Source organism: Neomonachus schauinslandi, chromosome 7, assembly GCF_002201575.2.
Source record: "Neomonachus schauinslandi chromosome 7, ASM220157v2, whole genome shotgun sequence".
Lineage (NCBI taxonomy): Eukaryota > Metazoa > Chordata > Mammalia > Carnivora > Phocidae > Neomonachus > Neomonachus schauinslandi.
In genome coordinates this window covers 51,215,908-51,236,809 of record NC_058409.1, presented here as the reverse complement: position 1 = coordinate 51,236,809, position 20,902 = coordinate 51,215,908, and the positions used below count along the sequence as shown (strand labels likewise).

The following is a 20,902-nucleotide window of genomic DNA, read 5'->3' as shown; positions in this document are numbered from 1 at the left end:
GATGGGTACAGATGTGGTATACTGGCAAGGTCCAGTACCAGGAATGGCATTATCATATGGGACACTGTTTAATTCACAAAATGGTGAACACTCTTGGTAAAGTTCTGAACAAGTCTAATTACCGTCTTCAGTTTACATGGTAGTTGCATCTATGGAAAATTCAGCTTATTTTCAAATTTCGCCCAAAAAAGTACTTTGCCTTTGTTTATATGTAAAATGGAGTTAGTTCTGTCCATTATCAACAGATTGATTTTTTTTTTATTCATGTTAATGTCTGCCATGTCATAGATGCCATGGTACATGGGGCAAATATTTCAACTTTTTATTTGTAAATAATTTTAAACTTAGGAAAACTTGTAAGAATAATACAAAAAGAGCATCTATGTACTCTTTGCCCAGATTCACCAGTTGTCATCATTTTGACCCTTTTGTTTTTGCTTTCTCATTCTCTACACACACATTTTTTTTTTAACCATTTGAGAGTTTGTTACATATGTTATAGCCCATTAAGCTGAGTGCTTTGGTGTACACTACCTGACATTTTTTAAGAAGCCAGTCCCTTTTTTTAACAGAATATTCTTCTTTTGGGATTTGTCTTGTATTTCTTCATAATTAGATTCAAGGAAGGGTCCCCTGGCCAGAATATTGTCAATAATGTTGTGTCCTTCTCAGGATGTCTTCTCATCTGGAGACACCCAATGTCCATCTGCCCTCACTGGTGAGGTTAACTTTGATCACCCAGTCAAGTGTGTGTGATTTTTCGTCTGGAGAGTTACTGTTTTTCTCCCTTGTGACTAAGGGGCAATCTGTGGAGAGATACTTTAGTATCATGCCACTGTCCTGCTGCTGACTGAAAGTTTCTCCCTAAGTTTAGTATCCATTTAGCTTCTTGCCTGAATCAGTCTTTACTATGGTGGTTGCAAAATGATGGTTTTCCAATTCGTTAATACCTCCACATTTAGTAATTAGTACTCAATATTCTAATGTAAGTAGGAGCCTTCTGTTCCCTCCATTTCTTTCTCTGTTTATTATCAGTATGATCTCGTGGATTGTGGATTCCTCTTTTTCTTTTAATGATTCCTTACCATCCTTGTTATTTGGGTGGTCACATTCAGTGTTGGCTGGTAGAAGTCCTTTCAGCCTGACTCCCAGTTTTCCATCTTGTACCTTTCCTGCTCTAGCCCTGGAATCAACTATTTCTCCAAGGAGTCCTGGTTCCTTTTAGTAAGGAATGGTATTAGAAACCAAGATCTGTGCACAAGTTGTCCTCTTGCTACTGTGGAGTTTTTGCTTCTTGGCCTATTCAGTGGCTAGAACTAGGAAAAATAAGTATACATAGCCACATAAACATATATGCACACACATGCATATAAGCTTACGTGTACATACTTTACAAATAATGAATTCATGCTGAAACCTCCAATTCCAGTTCATCCCCACAGAGCTCCTTGTCTTTTCTAGGCCATATTTGTATCAGCCTTGTATACCGAAAACTCTGGCCCCCAACAAGGACAATGTTTTGATGTGTTGGACAGTCTCTGCATTGCAGGTTATCTAATTTTCCTGTCTTCTGCTCATTCAGTACTCCCTGCAGTCATTGTGATAGTCAGAAAACACCCCCATATTTCTAGTTGCCCTCTGGGGCCATTAGTACTCCTTTTGGGAATCACTGTTCCAGTGATGAAACCAACATGGACTCCATTGATAATATTGCAAAGCGTGTTCTGATATGCCATGCATGAACTGTAAGAAAAGTGCTGTGGAAGTGCAGAGAACAAAATGAAGAATTTCAGGAAAGCTATTATTAACGCTTTCCTAGGCATGAAGGGAAAATTAGAAAAGACCGTTATATATGGTGCCTTGGTATAGGATATAGTCAGCTCTTTGTTATTAGGGGACAGATTTACAGGAACTTTTACATAGATCCTGAATAAGCAGAAGCTGTTTGCCAAAGAATGAGTATAGTAAGTCTGCAATAAATAAAATATCAAATGTAGCTGACTGTCTTTGTTAAGATTAGTATACTTGGAAAAGCGTTAACAGCTACCATTTACTGAAGACTACCCTCTTTGAATACCCTCTGTACATCCTGAATCCCTATCCAGTCAGAATTTTTTCCTCACCCTGTATTCTTACAGCACTTTATACCATCGTTGTGCCGTTTGGTGTGGTGAAAAGTCTGCCTTTGGGGGCAGACATCTGGATGTGAGCCTTAGTTAAGCCAGCTTTCAGAAACTATGTCATTTAACCTTGTTCCTGTAGCCATAAATTAGGGATGATGATAATGCCTGCTTCAGTTCATACCCTACCATATAATAGGTGCTCCAGAAATGTGGAATGAACGAATTTCTAGGCCCCTTGATTCTACCCCTATATAAAAGATTAGGGTATGAGGTAAGCTTTGGAAACTCAAACTGCTTGGAAAAAAAGGCTCTTTGAGACAGTATTTTTTTTCTGCTGTGTAATAAAATAAAATGTCATTAAAACTTTCGCACCCATGTGATAGTACTGCATGTATTCCCTAACTCTTGAGTGTTTGGGTTGAGATGTGTGTCCTGAGAATTCAGGCACCGCGCCTGGGGCTGCATCCCGAGGATCGTGCAGTAGGTGGCAGCGCCGCTTCTGCCCAGACCGCTGCGCAGCCTTTGGAACCTGACGTTTGGGTGCGGACCTTTCCGGAAGCCGCCCCCGTTAGCGCTTGCGCGGAGTGCTGCCCTTAGCATGTGGAGCGCTGTGATTGGATGCTGCGACCTGGTGCGGGCTCGCTGATTGGGGGAAGGAGGAGGGGCGATATGAGGCTTTTGCTTCGCGCGTCTCCATTGGAGGGCGTGGGGTGGAGTGGAGCGGGGTGGGAGAGGGAAGATGCCTGGGTGTGGGTGTGGGGCTTTGGCTTCCATCTGCTTAACTGATTTCGCCTCCACGCGGAGTGCTTGCAGGGGAGGTGTTCGGTGTTTTCTCTGATGGGCGTGAGGTTCTGGTGCCTCCTGTACAGTCTCATTAGTGGTTTTCTGTTAGAGCCTTGGGGGCGGGCTAATAGGGATCTGTCCAGCTCCCAGTATGAGGGTAATTTATTGCTACGGAGCTCTTTGATTAAAACCGGGAGTGCTATTTAGTACCTACACTGCATTTTAGGGATCAAGCAGGCCATGAATGCAGGGCAGGTCCTCAGACATAAGAGTCAAAGGCAACCTTCATCCCTTGCTAGTTCTGTTGTAAGCACTTCATAGGTGCCGTCCCATTTACTGCTCACAACAGCCAGCTAACGCAGCTGCTGCTATTCCCCCTTATGGATGAGGAAACTGAGGCCATATTCTGACACTTATTTAGGGCCATTGCCTTTATGCTGAAAAACAGCTTTCTCAGTGATTGCTCTAGTACCTTCACTTCTACCATAGTGCCTTCCCTTGCACTGAAGAGTGGGTTTCTTGCTTTTTAAAAAATACATTTTGGTTGCAGAATAATATATACAGAAACGTGCATAAATCGTAATGTATAGATTGATGAACCAAGTAAACTAACGTAAGAAATATAAGAAATAAAACATTCCTCCCACTCAAGAAGCCCTTATTGTGGCTCCCATTTTCTCCTTAAAGGTAACCATTATCCTGACTTCTAACACCATGGATAAAATTTTTAAAAAATGTTTTATAATGGAAAATGTAAACATACAAAAGTAGAGTAATTGAAATGTGGAATCCCCTGTACCCATCATCTGGCTTCAACAGTTACCAGCTCATGGCTAATCTTTACTTCATCTCTAATTCTACTCCCCATCCTGATCCTTTGGTTTATTTTGAGGCAAATCCCAGATAGTATGTATTTTCACCCATAAATATTTTAACATATATGTCTCAAAGGTATGGGTATTTTTAATACCATTATCATACCTAAAATTTTAATAATTATTTAAATATGAAAGATACAGTCAGTGTTCAAATTACCTGGATACTCTTATAAATCTTTTAATGGTTTGGTTGAATCAGGATGCATATAAGGTCCATACAGTGCAATTCATTTTATTCTCCCCTTGCCTCTTTTAAAATATTTTTTATAGAAACATACAAAAGTAGAGAGAATGGTATAATGAATCCTCCTGTATACTGTCACCTGGCTCCAGCAATTACCAATTCCTTCCTACTCTTGTTTCATCAATCCCCTTTCCCATCACCTGATTACTTTTTAACTAATCTTTGTTAGCAGATCATTTTATGTGTATTTTTACATGTACCTCTAAAAGATAGGATTTTAAAAAAAATATACCATTCTCATTTTTAAAAATTAGTCATTCCTTAACATCATTAAATATGTCATCAATGTTTACATTTCCCCAGTAAGTTTTTTTTTTTTTTTAAGATTTTATTTATTTGACAGAGAGAGAGACAGTGAGAGCAGGAACACAAGCAGGGGGAGTGGGAGAGGGAGAAGCAGGCTTCCTGCCGAGCAGGGAGCCCGATGTGGGACTCAATCCCAGGACCCTGGGACCATGACCTGAGCCGAAGGCAGACGCTTAACGACTGAGCCACCCAGGCACCCTGTAAGTTTTTTTTTTAAATTTAGTTTCTTGAAATGGGACCCAGATAAGGTTCATACATTGCAATATGTTGAGATGTCTCTTAATTATTTTTTAATCTGTAAGTTTCTCTCTTGTAATTTGTTGAGGAAAACAGGTCTTTTGTCTGAGAGTTTCCCACATTCTGGATTTGCTGTTTTCATCCTTATGGTGGTGTTTAACATGTTCCTCTATCTTCCATATGCCCTATAAAGCTGGCAGTTAGAGTAGGAGACTTGATCAGATTCAGGGTTTCTTTTTTGTTTTTCTTTTGGCATGACTACTTCATAGGAAGTATTGTTTACTTTTATCAGGAGGTACACAGCATTTGGTTATCCCTCTGTGATATTAAAGGCCATTCATGATCATTGCTTATATATCTGTTATTTCATTAGGAGCTGCAGAATGTTACTATTTTAATTCTATCATTTCTTCCTCATTTATTACTGAGAAAATTTTTTACAAGATTTTTTTTTCATCAGCAGTTTAGTTATCCTGAGATACAGTTTTTATGAAGAGGCAGCTTTCATGATAATCCTACCATCCTACCATCCTCCTACCATTCTCCAAAAATGATCAATGAGGATATATTTTTTTTAAATACCATTATGAACTCCTGGATTTAAGCATTCCACACATTTTAATCCATTACGGTTGATGTGTTTATTGAAAGGGCCTTAGTTCTCCAATTGGGCTTTTTATAGAACCCTAGGATTCTTGGGCTTTCCAACTCAAGTCAGAAGATTGCCGTTTTAGACTGTTTCTGTACTAGGTTTCCCTTTGGTTAAAATAAACACTGAATTAAAGCATTGTGTCTGAAATTCCTCCACTAACCATGCAGATCTATTGAGGAGGTACAGGGTGCAAGTTAACAGCATTAGCCAGTTAGCAGCTTTTTAATTACAGACTAGGGCCCACAGTGAATAGGACTAAGGAGAAAACCATTTTGGGGAACTGAGTAGGGTGCCAGTAGGAGGGAAGGCTTGATGAGGAAGCTGCCTGCATTCTATCAGAGGAAGTTCTCTCCCTTGGGTCACCTTGTTAGGGGTTGAGGGCCCTGGTGATGAGCTGAATTGGATTTCTGAGTCTTACTGAATTAAATATTTTATTTCTAATTTTTCAGATTATAAGTAATTATAAAGTAAAGGACACCTTTTCGTTTTAGTTAATTTTTGTTTTTAAGAACTCCCTTTCTGAATTCAAAGAGAATTACACCATTGACACATTTGACTTCAGGTTGAAACTAAGCACTGTGGTCATTTCTTGCACTTCTCCCATTAGCTGAGGTTTAGTTTTGCTGTGTCATTTCAGCTGGGGAGGTCTTTGGCTTGTTGCAGTGATTTTTCAAATCTTGTTCTTGAAGCCTGACAGAAATTTTCTGAAACGTGCTTTTTCTAACTTGGTCAGTTCCATATTTGCATCTGTATCTGACATATATTTATTAGGTTTCATATTTATCATCTGCTGGCAGTTCTAGAGATGGGTCTGAGTTGTGTACATCATCCTCCTTTAGTCTCATTTTCTTAGTATATATGTATATAAAGCTTGCCTTTAGATTTTCCTTTACTGGAACTATTTGTTTTAAAGCTTCTGGTGACAGATACATGGAAACCTAAATATCTTAAGTTCAGAATGGTTCCTAGGTTAGTTTTTCCTACTTCCTTCTGTTGCTTCTATACATATGTCATGTGTGCTTGTAGTTTTTCTTAAATGTGGGAAAGAAAAACATAGCTTCAGACTCTGTTTTCTGATCACTTCTTCTAGAGGGTACAATAATAACTTGTATCTAAGGGCGCCTGGGTGGCTCAGTCATTAAGCGTCTACCTTCGGCTCAGGTCATGATCCCAGGTCCTGGGATCAAGCCCCGCATCGGGCTCCCTGCTCAGCGGGAAGCCTGCTTCTCCCTCTCCCACTCCCCCTGCTTGTGTTCCCTCTCTCGCTGTGTCTCTCTCTCTGTCAAATAAATAAATAAAATCTTAAAAAAAAAGATAACTTGTATCTAATTCTTTATTACCTAAATTAGATAAGGCACACAAATATTCTTAAGCCCGGAAAAAGTTTAGTGTTGATTGGGTAACAATGGTACACATTTACACAGAAATCATGAAAAGCCAAAACCATCTAATAATTTCTCGCCTAAAGCTCAGTCATATATTTGAATTTTTAAAAAATATTTTATTTAGGTGTTTTATTTTCCATCTTATTCCAGAAATGGAATTCAGTTTAATATCCTCTTCGAGCTTACGAGCAATATCCAAGGCTTACTTTATGTTGCCTCCATAGTAGTTCTCAGACATAATTCATTCTCGGTCTTGCGAGGGTGCATCACAGTCTCTTGGAGGCTTTTGTTTAAAAATTTTTATTTCCCCGGTCTTACCTCAAGTCTACAGAATTAGAATTGCCCTCTGGGTGTGTGAAACTTAGGAATCTGAAGTTTTCAGGTTTTGCAGGTATTCAGATCCTTAACCAGGTTTGTGAATGATTACACTCCTATACTTGGAATAGTGCAGGGTCCTTAATAAAATCTTTTATGACCTTAGATCATCAGTGGTATTGTTTTCTTCAGACAAGAAGAGCATTTTATACTAGTATACATTTCATTTTCTGGATATACTTTCATGTTGTCTGTACAGCTTTACGTTTTGTTGGATGAAGACCCATTTTCCCATACAGCTTTTGTTGACCTCAACCATCCTCTGCAGTATATATTCCTGAGAAGCTGAATGACAGGCAAGAAGGCATCTTCTTTGGCACATTTCTTTGAAGAAAAACTGGGCATCTGTAGGCCCCTCACTGAAACATGAAGTGTGATTTTGGCTGTTGAAGCTCATGGACCAGAAGCCTGTGGCGCTGGCCCTCTGTAGGCCACAGCTGCCCCAGCTTTCCTGGCCGTCCCTGCTCTGTGCAGTTTTCTGCCTCATTCGTCACACCGACACTGTTGCATAAGGTGATTGGTCACATACAATATTTAGCAGCAAATCCCTCTCTGACTTCTAATATGCAAATATTATTCCTCTAATGCTGGCTCTGCAGCTGTTGCCTTTTTGAGGCCCCAACCAATTTCACTTGACTGATGATGTCTTGGTGTGAAGGATTAAAAGGGAATCTTGAGTTACCACAGTACAGAGGCCAACTCAATCGAGTGTTTATTGGAAAGATTTGGTATCGTGAGACTGCTGTTTAATATCATCCTATTTACAATATTAATTTGCCTTAACATGAAGAGCTTTTTGGGACTTCTTTGTGTGTGTTTGTGTGTTAATGTTCTTTAATCACCTGGTATCAATCCCTTTAAGATAGTCATAAGAAATTACTTTTACATCATATCAGGTTTTCAGCATTTTGTGTTGCTTTCCCACAGTAGCTACTGAGTCATTGAGAGCATTGCCCCAGGGAAAGGAAAGAGGAAAAAATGGTTAAATGCACAGCAAAAAGTCTTCAACAGATACTTGATGATTGATTACCTCTGTCTTCTTTTTACTTGACACTAATTTCTTCTACCACGGTGTAAAAAAAACTTGAAAATTCAATTACTGCTTTCTCCTTACTTCCTCTCATCCTTCCCTCCCTTTCTCTTTCCCTTCCTTCTTCCTTTTATTCATTTTTTAAAGCTATTAAGTGCCTTTTATAAAAACTGTTCTAGGGACTGAGAATACATCAGTGAATTAAGTCCTTGCTTTCATGGACTTTACTTCTAAGTATAAAAGAAAAAAACAAAAAACACAGACCAACTTGTGTAGGCATTTGTAGGTCATAGAAAATATTTTGGATTTTATTCCACCATATGATAGCAAGCTGCTGGCTGGTTAAGAAAAGTAAGTGGCAGGATCTGATTTATCTTTTAAAAGGCTTACTCAGACTGCTGTGTGGAGATTAGATTGTAAGGGTGGGGGTAGTAGTTAAGATGACTAGTTGGGAGGTGACAGGTTGGTAATGGTAGTGAAAAATAATATATTTATATTTCAAATCTAGAGCCCATAGGATTTGCTGACAGTTGGTTATAGAATGAAAAAGAATGGGCTTTAGGATAATGCCTAGGTTTTTGACCTGAATAAGCCAGAAAATGTAGTCACCGTTTGCTAAGATGGGAAATGCTTGGGGAAAAGCAGGTTTGAGGGAAAAGTTGGAGAATTAAGAGAACATGCCATGTTTAGATATGTATTAGACACCCAGATGGAGATGTTACCTCTGCAGTTGGAAATACAAGTCTGAAGGTACAGGCAGAAGTCAGGGTAAGCATATACGTGTGGAGTGAATAATCCGTAGATGATGATTAAAGCTATGGGAGAGAGAGCGCATGAGATCACCCAGGGACTGAGCAGATGTATCAGGGAGGACTGTTTTGAGAACTCTTGCTACTGAGGGGAACAGAGCAAAGGAGAAGCAGCTGGAAGGAGATAATGAGGTCAAGGGAGATTTTTGTCATTTTCATTTGTTGTTTGTTTAATAAAGTTCATCCTTTGTTAAAAAATAGAAGGCAGGGTGTATGTGCACAGATCCTGGTAGCCTGGAAACCTGATGGTAGGAGGATAAAGTTCTCCTGATTGCTTCTATTTTATACTCAGGGAAATAAGACACAAAGTCATGAGCTCAGGGGAGGGGAGAAGGGGAAAGAGCATATTGTAAGTTTGAGAAGCAATGGGAAGGTGTGAAATAGTTCTTTTGGAGAGTATGTTGCTTAGTATTTCAGACTTTTAGACTCTGAGATAACAGTGTAATCTCAGGAATGCCAAGTATTTCTGTGGATATTTTGCTTAAAGGAACCAGAATAGGAATAGTTCTGCCAAAAATCACTAAATGTAGACAGAGTGCTTCTCTGATTTGTTCAGAAAATGTATAAAAGTCATTTGATAAATTCCAGCCTTTAAATTTTTGAATCGCTAATATAGCTCCCTGGTTCAAAACGCAAAAAGAATAAGCATGTAAGCAATGAAGTGTCTTCTTTCCTTGGGTCCCTACCGTCTAATTCCTTTCCCTGGAGTCTGTCAATGATAAAACACTTCCTTGTGTTTCCTTCCAGAGATACTTTATTGATCCATTTTTTATTTTTATTTTTTTTTAAGTTGGCTCCACGCCCAGCTTAGAGTCCAATGCAGGGTTTGAACTCATGACCCTGAGATTGAGACCTGAGCTGAGATATTGATCTATTTTTTAAAAGCTAAATATATGGTGGGATTTTTAAAATACTCCTTACTCCAATTAAATAAATCATTTTTGAAAATATTACTAATATTCCTTTATCCTCTTTATACAAAAATGATTTATAAAAAGAGCAAGAAAGCATCTGTTTTAACAGTGACTTTACAGTGTTGGCAGCCATCTGGCAGGAGTTGTATCTGTTAGATTTTTCTTAAGAAATGTGTATATTTAACAAGGTTCTTTTTCCTTCTTTCTTCACAGCTGATCTAGCATCTTTAATGGATAAAACATATGAGAGAAAGTTGCCTGTTAGTTCTTTAACAATATCACGGGTAAGAAAACTTAAACATGTATATTTTCAAAGAAGGAGGACGAGAGGCTCTTTATATAGATGAGGCTGTGTAAATAAAGACTATCACTCATAGGAAATATTTCTCCAGATTATGGTATGTTTTTGTAGTTACTAATAGATGTTTTGTAGTAAAGTAGCAAATTTCTATAACTGAAATAAAAGGTAATAAATTTACCAGACTCTGGTATCAGTAATCACTGTTGTGTATCTGATTTATTTTTATTTTTCCATAATATGATATTCTGTTCTGTGATATCATGATTTTTTTTAAGTTGGTACACCTTTCAAAGTAATAGTATTCATTTGTTAATATTGGAAGTAATTTTGATACTTGAGGAAGTCTATAAAAGAATGGAAATTGTTAATGTTAAATATGCAGTGCAGTGGAAGGGAGAATAATGTTAGGCTGGGAATCGGGAATAGGAATTGATAATAACCATTACTGAACACTTTCTATGCCAGCCATTTTACTAGTTTCTTAACGTACATTATCTCTGTTACTTCTTACAGCGGCTATTTGAGATAAGCACTGTAAACTGCATTTTACGTGTAAGACTCCGACTGGTTGATAACTTTCTCAAGTTCACACAGTTCATAAGTAGAAAAAGTGGGCTTCAAACCGAGATCTCTGTGACATCAAACTTCTTTTCTGTTGCCTCCCTCAAATAGATCTGATTTTTTCTTTATCATGAATTCACTTTGTGACATTATCTGTTGGGCCCCTCTCAGTCTCCTCATTTCCAGTGTGGGCTCATAGTATCTCCCTCAAAGGGCTGATGCGATGCTAAAATGAAATCTTAATTGTGAAAATTCTTTGTTGAAATTAATGGCACCATAAAATTCAAGATGAAAAGTAAAGAGACTCATCCTTTTTAGTCGGGGTCCTTTCTTTCTCCCTCTTGATATTTTCCTTTTAGTAGGGAAATAGTTTTAACTAGGTCATAACCTAAATTGTATAGACTCATAATTTTCAGAGGGGAACTGAAAAGCCATTGCTCATCTCTTACATGATGGATAAAATTTCTGTATGCCATAATACCTGATAATTTGTTTAAGCAGCACCTTAGAGCTTAACAGGCTTTCATGTACATTTTCTCACTGGGGCTTCACACTCTTCAGTGCAGGTGCCTTTATCTAGTTATGCAGATGGAGCAGCTAAGTTCCAGAGCGGTGGTGCCATCTGTCTCTGCCACACAGCAAGCAATCAGGAGAGCTAGTTCTCAACTTTAAGTCCTGTGTTTGAAGCGTATTTTCTCTGCTCCTTAATGAGATTTCTAAATAAAATCCTTAAGTCCTAGACATTTTTAGAAAGTCTCCCCCTTTTTACTCTCTCTTCCTCTTCATGAGGTTTTAATTATATTCACAACATGCATTTTCTCCTACTACATCCTTTTTGCCTGTGTTCTACTTTAAGGTAGAATCCATCCTTGGAATAATTATTTCTGTGTTTCTTTATTTTAGAGTTAAGGAGCACACACGGGATTTTATGGTTCAAAGGAAGACTGTTGGTGCAAGGATCACAGGTTGACTCTGAACCAGAGTAGGAAAAATGGTCATAAGGCTGCATTTTCTAAATTTAGATTTTCATCTCTTGGGCCATATTTTTTCAGCCATTAGAGACTTCATCCTTTCAACTATGTGTTCTCGTGTTTGGAACTTGGAACACAGAGAAAATATCAGGGTTTAAAGATAAAGGGAAATACTGATAACTAATTATACCATAGTAGGAGGAGCTCTTTTTTGTTCTAAGCAAGTTTCATGTTTGGTTTTCAGTTTATCTAACCAAGGTTGATCTACACATAGAAAAAGAGAAGCCATTGTATATTCTTTGCTTTAGTATAAAAGGGTTTCAAGGATGGAGTCATACCATGTGAACAGTGGTCCAATAAAATGGGTGTCTTATCTTTTTTAAGGTCAGTGTGTGAATTAGATCCAATATATAGCATAATCTGCATTCAACCAAAGGTTTATTTTTCTGTGTTTTAGTTTGTGGACAACATTTCCTCTAGAGAAGAGATAGACCATGCCGAGTATTACCTTTACAAGTAAGTTTTCCATTTTATTTGGTTGTATATTCTCTTACAAAAGGTGGTAGGTATTATATATGTTTAGCACCTTGCTTTTTAAGTTTACATTTTGGAGATATTTCCATATCAATATATAGATAGCTTCCTCATTTTTTATAACTGCATCAAATTCCATATTACGAATATACAATTAAATCAGTTCCCTGTTATAGCTAGGAGCTTGAGGTTGTTTGCGCTCTCTCTTTGTAATTAGGTGCAGTGGAGTAATGAACAACCTTGTACATATGTCATTTTGCACATAATTCTCATAAGTATATACATTTGTAATTACAATAGCTATTGCCAAATTGCTTTCCGCTGAGATTTCACCAACTAACATTCCTGCCAGCAGTGTATGAGAAAGGCCTGTTTTTACATCTTGGTCAACAGGAATTTTCACATTTCTGGATTTTTTGTCAGTCTGGTATGTGAAAAATTTTATGTATCCATTTACTTCTTCTCTCCCTTATTTGGATGGAAATACAGTCTATATGCACTATTCACCTATTTTTAATTAACACTATATTTTAAAACTTTGTACATTGCCACATTTACTTCATTCTTTCTCACAGCTGTGAACATCCCACTAAGAACTATAGACGCACACCCATGTGTACAAAGAAAAAGTACAGCACCATCTATAGTAGCAAAAGACACAAATAACCTAAAGCTGGTTAAATAAGGGGATGGTCAATAAATTGATTTATTCTGATAGTTGGTTTTTCATCAGTCGGATATCTGTCAAAATGATACCCTACAACTTTTTATTTTGATTCCTTATTGTGTTTTAAAAATCTGATTTATGATTTGTTCCACTTGCTAGGTTTCAAAAATAGACTCCAATTGAAACTTAAAACGTTTCCTAGTAAGCATTTCATTAAAATTTGCCATTTGATCTTACTTTGCTTTGATTAGAGTGTTTTATTTTTTCCATCTGGGTACAATTTTTAAAGCTTTCTTTATATTGGTGAAAATTTATTCAATTTTTTCCATGTGATTTTACTACATAGTAATGAGCCTTTTTTTCTTTCTGAATTGGGTAAATTCTACCACCTTTTTGGTGTTTCCTGTTCAAAATTAAAACAAGCAGATTAGATTTCACACCTGAAAACATTTTAAGTTGCCTTTAATGATGTGATAAGTTTAAATTCTTGGGGCACCTGGGTGGCTCAGTCAGTTAAGCATCTGCCTTAGGCTCAGGTCATGATCCCGGGGTCCTGGGATCTAGCCCTGCATTGGGCTCCCTGCTCAGCAGGGAGCCTACTTCTTCCTCTGCTCCTCCCCTGCTCGTGCTCTCCCTTTCTCTCTCTCAAATAAATAAATAAAATCTTAAAAAAAAATAAATAAGTTTAAATTCTAAGTCCTGAAATCACTGCAAGTGCCTTCCTACTCTCCATTAAGATAAATATAAAGGGATTCCTTGATGAGAGTAAGCCCTGCCTTTCTTGAGTGGTTCTTTGGCACTGTAAGGCTCCTTTGAGAGTTATTTTTGCCTGTGGTGGAAGGTATATTTGGGCTGTCATCTACCTAGTTCTCATTCTTTTGCTTTGTTGATGGCAAAATGCAGAAAACAGTTACAATGTCTAAAGAGAAATTATTTCGTCGAATTCGATCCTGTGGGACACAGTGCCATAGCCTTGGAAGAAATACATGCCAAATTTACAAGTATCTCTGTAGCATGTAATTGATTTCAGTGATTTAACGTTCAGCAAGTATTTACTGAGCACCTACTACATGTCCAGGCTGGGTCAAGGTGGTGGCATATAGTGACCAATAAGTTAAACACTGTCCCATTCCTCGTACATTAAAGTTTAACTGAGAAATTTAAGTCCCGCCTTTAAGACCATCCCTGATTCTTCGCATGAGGTTTGGCCTGGAGTCTTACTGAAAGTTTCCTAAAATCTCTCTCCTGTTTCCATATAGAACATATACAAGCCTCTTACCCATCTTAAATCTGAGCCACTGTTTAATTTGACGTCCCATCCTTTGCTTAATCAAAACTGATGTTCTAATATGATATTGAATGTCCACAGTACTTCAATTAAAAAAAAAAAACTAATGTTCTATCATTTTTTTATTTCTATTCTTTCTTCTCTCTTCCATTGCCAAGAAAATTGGCTCTCTTTTTCTCAGCTTTTTTTTTTTTAAGAAAGAAACATTTTTGTGACTTCATGAGATTAATATTATATGTGTATGGGACTAGGTATAACCCCAAAAAACTGCATCAAGATGTAGATAATGGAGTTGGCTAGATTCACTCATTAGCTAAATGTCTCACTTCTGCTTTCCACCCTAGAGAATATATAAAACAGTTATGCCTCAGCAAAATTAGAAGTTACAAGTTATGAACTCTTGGGGATTCTCTCCATTAATTGATATCAGGAATGTTAATCCTGAAGACATCAGGGGCCTATGGTGTTTCCACTGGTTAGGCTTTCTGCGTGCATTCCAGATGGGATGGCTTTAGGCATCTTAGAGTAAAGTTACAATCACAGGTCCAGGGTGAAGAAATGTTGAAGCGATTTCTTAATCCCAAACAACAGACAGCTTCTTGCTCGAATGGCCTGAGGATTTCTTATTCCCCAGACAGTACCATCTTTGAGACTAAGGCCCACAACAGGACTGCCACCTCTGTCATTAGCTCAGCTTTTTCACTGCCTCAGCCAGTGCAGACCAGGCTCAGCAAGCAGAGCATAGCTGCCACATCCTCTCATCTTCTAGTGATCACATCTCCCCAGTGATTATGTAAAGAGTATTAGGGCCAAAGAAGTTTGGAACCTAGAGTGATCAGTGGAGAGCTGACTGAGCATCTGCCATCCTGTCAGGTGAACAAGTAAGCAGTTCCAAATTGCGGCAGTTCAGGGTGCTGCTGACACATGACAGCTTGTTACCATCCTGTCATCCCAGGAGAGAATGTTAGCCTTTGAATCTCCTGAAGGACACAGGTTTAAAAGTTTAGGGGCTTCAAGATTAAGAGTCCCAGGAATCTTTTAAGGAGAGTTAGAAAGGCTGCTATTGAGAGAGCAGGAGGGAGGAGAATTTCCAAACCCCCTCTTTGGACTGTGATCTGTTAGCTGGGGGCCTACAACCTGATCATCTTTTCCCCCCACCATTCATTTAAAAAACAAAAACAAGGAAAGGGAAATGATGCATTAAACAAAGAAATAATAGGAGCTAAAGAGGAACTACAATAAATTAAAGTACAATAAATAAAACCCAACAACTAAGAAATAAGAAAATAAGGCATGCTAAGAGCTGTTGGGCTATAACAAAATAAAGGAAATATGATTAAAACAGGAGAATAAAAAAGTGAAAAAGAATAAAATGAGGTAAGAAGGACCTGATCCTCTACCTAGTCTATTCACCAAATTATGTACAGATATGGCCACAGAGTGGGAAATAGACATAGGCCTGCTATTGGAGAAATACTCTCAGCAGGCTGAATAGTAACCCTCTCTCTGAGTGGTTTTCTTTTTTTTTTTTTTTTTTTTTTTAAAGATTTTATTTATTTATTTGACAGAGAAAGACACAGCGAGAGAGGGAACACAAGCAGGGGGAGTGGGAGAGGGAGAAGCAGACTCCCCGCCGAGCAGGGAGCCCGATGCGGGACTCGATCCAGGGACTCCAGGATCATGACCTGAGCCGAAGGCAGTCGCTTAACCAACTGAGCCACCCAGGCGCCCTCTGAGTGGTTTTCAAGCTGTCTTCCCAGAAGCCCTGGAGCTGGCTTCTCACAGGGGTTTGGGGGTGTGGGTTCGGGAGGAAGAGGCAGTGAGGGAGAAGCCAAGCACTGTTGCCACCAGCCTTCTGCCTCTGCTTCTGTTTAAGCCAGGGAAGCTGTGTCTCCAGCTGCTTTATGGATCAGGGTCTGCCCAGAGAATTCAGAGAGGTCTATGAACTTAGAATAAAACTCTGTATTTTTTTTCACTAACCTCTCAGTAATATTTAGCATTTCCTCTCATTATGAATACAGACAACAGATCACAGTAGTATAAGCAGCATCTGTGTCTTGCTCACTAATAAAAACAGGTTTTTCAAATAGCATTACGTTTGTTGCATATATCTTAAATTATGCTCATCAGTGCTTAGAAATTACATTTGGAATTAAACTACTGCTAGAGAAGCACATTTTCCCACATCTTAAAGATTTTTTTAATATTTTGATAATTGTATTTCACTGTAATTGGTTTCCTTTGTGATCCTATGTGCTTTTATTTTATGCATGTAAAACATCATTCTGGGAAGGGGCTTATGAGCTTTCAGAGTTCCAGAGAGTTCTATGCCACAAAGAAATGTCAAGAACCCCACTAGGAGATCATGTTTGAAGAAAAGGTCCTTTGCTTAGGCTTAGTCCTGCTGCTTCCCCCAGGCCTTTTGAAGTTTTCTAGGTTTTTGTTTTTTTCTTCCTACAAAGAAGGCTTTATTTTCTTATTTTAGTTTAGACTTTATAGAGTAAGACAAACATATGGCTGATAGGTGTGCTGTTTTCCAAATGAAAGCTTAAATACAGCCAGCCTCCTGAGCTTCCCCACCGAGCCGGAAGAAGGTGAGGGGAAGGTGAGGAGAAGAGGACAGGCCCCTATATGCTGTCAGCAGGAGACCAGTGCGGGGGCGACGTGGGGCAGGAACAGGAACACTTCTGCTGGGTTTTGGGACCATGGCAATTTAGACATGCATGAAATGATACTTGTTCCTTTTATTATCAGGGTGTCAGTAATCATAACTGATAATTTAATCTGCAACATAATGGTCATCCTGAAGGCTAAGTGATAGAAATTTCTAATGTATATAACATATTCTATTTTAAGAATATAACATTTTTTTTAAAGTAGCCTTTTAGGGGCTCCTGGATGACTCAGTCGGTTAAGCGTCTGTCTCTTGATTTCGGCTCAGGTCATGGTCTCAGGATCGAGCCCCAAGTCGGGCTCCTTGCTCAGCAGGGAATCTACTTGAGGATTCTCTCTCTTCCTCCCCGCCTTCTCGCCCCCAGCTCGCGTGCGCTCTCTCTCTCTCTCTTACTCTCACTGATGAGCTCTCTCTCTCTCTCTAAGGTAAATAAATACATTTTAAAAAATAAAGTACCCTTTTGGTTTTTAGCAAAAAGGTGGGGAATGCTGAATTAATTGTCATTCAATAAGAAGAGATGGTTGCAGAGCTCCATGAGAAGGGCTGTTTTTCTCAGAATACAGCTCTGTGTTGTCATGGAAAGTGGCATGCCACCCATTAATGAGAAGAAGTCAAGGTTGTATGGCAGGCTGTGTGCTGCCAACACATTCATCCACACTGTACCTTGGCCTCAAGCATCTTTCGTGAGTTGTTTAACTGACCTGGCAGATATCAGGCGTCCCTGGTTGGAGACGGATGGTAGGTCAGGAACAGCTGGGGTGAGACAGATGGCAGCCTGCATGTCTCCAGGTCCCAGGTTGGCAGCAAGTCTAAAAAAGGATGGACCAAAATAGCTTCATTTTTCACTAAACAAAAATATCCCAGTGTTTCCTTAGAAGGTAAGCGTGTTACCCTAGGCCTATGTTGTAAGAATCTATGTCTGTTTGTTGAAAGAGGGGAAGGTGGGAGCTTATTAGGAGTTTAAGCAATAGTAATTTTCCTTTGAGGTCATAGAGACTGTATATTTCAGCAATAAAAGGAAATTAGAGATTTTTCTGTTAGCATATTACCAGGTGTCATTATGTTTGAACATTATTAAGAAATGAGAGCCCAGTGGAGGTAAATGACTCTTAGAGCATTTCCATACTTTAATATTGCTGAGTGCTTTATTTAGTTCTTATTTGCGGATCCTTACCACGGGGCTGGGAGAGTTTCTTACTATTAATGGCTCTGCATTAGAGAATAGTCACTTGTCAGGGGCATTGTCTGCGCCTTGCCAAAGACCCGCCGGAGCGGTGTGGGGGGAGTTGGGGTGAGAACTCTATGCCCCCGCTCCTTCCCGCTTTGCACTTCACTCCCCACTGGTCTCATTTCAGCCAGGAGCCTGGTCAGAGCAGCCGTGTAGAGGTAACCTCCAAGGGTATTTTCCTGGTTTTTGTTCACATGTCTACCTAACTTTCCCAGAGTGATATGATGCCATAGTTACTTTCTTTTATTCCTCTGGTGTGATGAGTAGTCCCCTGGAGGCTCTTCTCCTAAGAGTCCATAGCCATCCGTGCGGCTACAAACATGCATATGTAAGGCTTTGTGGGGACGGATGCTTTCATTTGGAGTAAATATCTAGGAGTGGAATGGCTGGAGCATATGGCTGGTAGACATTTTCCCAAGTGTTTTCCAGAGTGGTTGTACTGTTTTACATCCCAACAGCAGTTCCAGTGCCTTCACATTTTTGCCAACACATTTAGCCTTGCTAATAGGGCTTGGTGGTATCTCACTGTGATTTTACTTTGTATTTGCCTAAATGTCTGTGATGTGGAGCATCTTTTCATGTGCTTATCTGCCCTCCCTACATCCTCTTTGGTGAAGTGTCTGTTTAAGTCTCTTTCCATTTTTTTAAATCAGATTGCTCGTTCTTTTACTTCTGAATGTTGAGAATTCTTTTTCTCATAGTTGTGTCTTTTCATTCATTTAACAGTGATTTTCAGAGGGTAGTTTTATTTTTGATGGAAGTCTAGTTGGTCAGGTTTTTTTTTTTTCTTTTGTGGATTGTGCTTTTGCTGTCAGTGAAGAAGTTCTTGCCTAACCCAGCACCACAGAGATTTTTTCCTGTGGTTTCTTTTAGGAGTTTCATAGTTTTAGGCCGCACAGTTAGGACCGTGATCCATTCTGAATTATTTGTTGTATATGGTATGAGGTAAGAATCAGGGGTGCCTGGGTGGCTCAGTTGTTAAGCCTTCAGCTCAGGTCATGATCCCAGGGTCCTGGGATTGAGCCCCGCATTGGGCTCCCTGCTCAGCAGGAAGCCTGCTTTTCCCTCTCCCACTCCCCCTGCTTGTGTTCCCTCTCTCGTATCTCTCTCTGTCAAATAAATAAAAAATAAAATCTAAAAGAAAAAAAAGAAAGTTAATTTTTTTGGCATAAGAATATCTAGTTGTATCAACACCGTTTGTTGAAAAGACTGTTCTTTATGTACTGAATTACCTTTGAGTTGCTTTGAAAATCAGTGGTTTGTATATGTGTAAGTCTACTTCTGTACTGTTTTTGTTCCATTGACCTCTGTTCCATTGTTATCTTGATACCAGTACCGCACTGTGTTGATGGCTCTGGTTTTATAATAAGTCTTAAAATTAGCTACTGTAAGTCTTCCAGCTTGGTTCTTTTTCAAAATCATTTTGGCTGGTTCAGGTCCTTTGCATCCCATATCAGTTTTAGTGTGTGTTCACACACACACACACACACACGCACATACACATGCATACATGCATTGTTAATGTATAGAAATTAGGAACAAACTCAATTCAAGAAATACGCAATGAATTCCTAGTATATATTTAGAAACAAGAAGAATAAGAGGGAAGATTATAAGGAATGTGAAGGGGGATTGATTTTATGAAAGTCAGCAGTCATTCTTTTTCCATTGAAGGCAAAGTTAAACTGCCCTGACACAATTTGAGATGGAAGTACATGAAGATAGATTTCATGTCTGTAAGACAAATGATTCTCAGTTCTGTTCATAAGGGAAGTTCTGAAGCCAGTAGAAGATTTAAGAGAAGAATTTTTTTTTTTTAAGATTTTATTTATTTATTTGAGAGAGAGAATGAGATAGAGAGAGAGCATGAGAAGGGGGAGGGTCAGAAGGAGAAGCAGACTCCCTGCTGAGCAGGGAGCCCAATGCGGGACTCGATCCCGGGACTCCAGGATCATGACCTGAGCCGAAGGCAGTCGCTTAACCAACTGAGCCACCCAGGCGCCCTAAGAGAAGTATTTTTTAATTTACCCAAACTGTGGGTGTTCAAAGGAAGGATGTGATATAATTACTACAATCAAAAAGATTATAAATTGGTTGGAGGTAACTAGATAAGTGCAATAATTCAAAAACAAACCCGAGATATAATAAATGAATAAATTGACTATATTGGTATAATAAGTTGTGTTTTAGAGAAAACATTCTTTGAACATGCTGAAGAGGAAGTGATGTTATCAGAAAGCCTTCATAAAAGAAGTAGAATTTGAGATAGCCTTGAAGAATGGACAAGTAGAAGGAACAGGAACAAATGTTCAAGATGGAAGAAGCAGTATAGGTAGAGTTAGTAGGGTAGGGCAAAAACTGGGTTTATTGGGGACGGGGACTGCTCTAACCAGAAAGACTGGGACTTATTAGGGAATAGTGAGAAATAAGGTAGGAGATTATAGAGGGAATAGAGTGCTGGCAGGGGAGAAGGCAGAGTTTAAAATCTGTCATTATCATACATTGCTAGTAGATAAGTAAATTGGTACAACTTCTATAGAGAGAGAACTTTGGCAACATATATCAAAATTATGATTGTACATACCCTTTGACACAATAATTTCACTTCTAGGTATTTGGTTTTGTCACACACCTATGAAATAATATCCATGACAAAAACTAAAAGATTATGTTGATCAGTAGGGGCCTGAATAAATTAATTATTTACAGTAGAATACAGGGCATTAGAAAGAATGAAAACTTTATTCATATTTCCAATGGGACAAGTTATAAAGTGCATTCAGTGAAAAAAAGCAAGGTATAGAACTTTTTGTTACATTACCACTATGGATTCTATGTACATGCAATATGTATATATGTACTTTTATATATATGTGGATATATGTGTGTAGGTGCATAGACTGTCTCTGGAATGATACGTATATACACATAAAAACTGGTAA

General features: G+C 38.7%; 1 protein-coding gene across 1 annotated transcript in view; it reads left to right on the top strand.

Moving 5' to 3' along the window:
* The window catches only part of MRPS27 (mitochondrial ribosomal protein S27), a 103,382-nt gene that overhangs the window by 9,172 nt on the left and 73,308 nt on the right, over positions 1-20,902 (top strand). The window contains exons 3-4 of the mRNA XM_021700312.1: positions 9,950-10,020; positions 12,027-12,085. Of these exons, the coding sequence (XP_021555987.1) occupies positions 9,950-10,020; positions 12,027-12,085 (130 nt within the window). The remainder of the gene's footprint in view (positions 1-9,949; positions 10,021-12,026; positions 12,086-20,902) is intronic.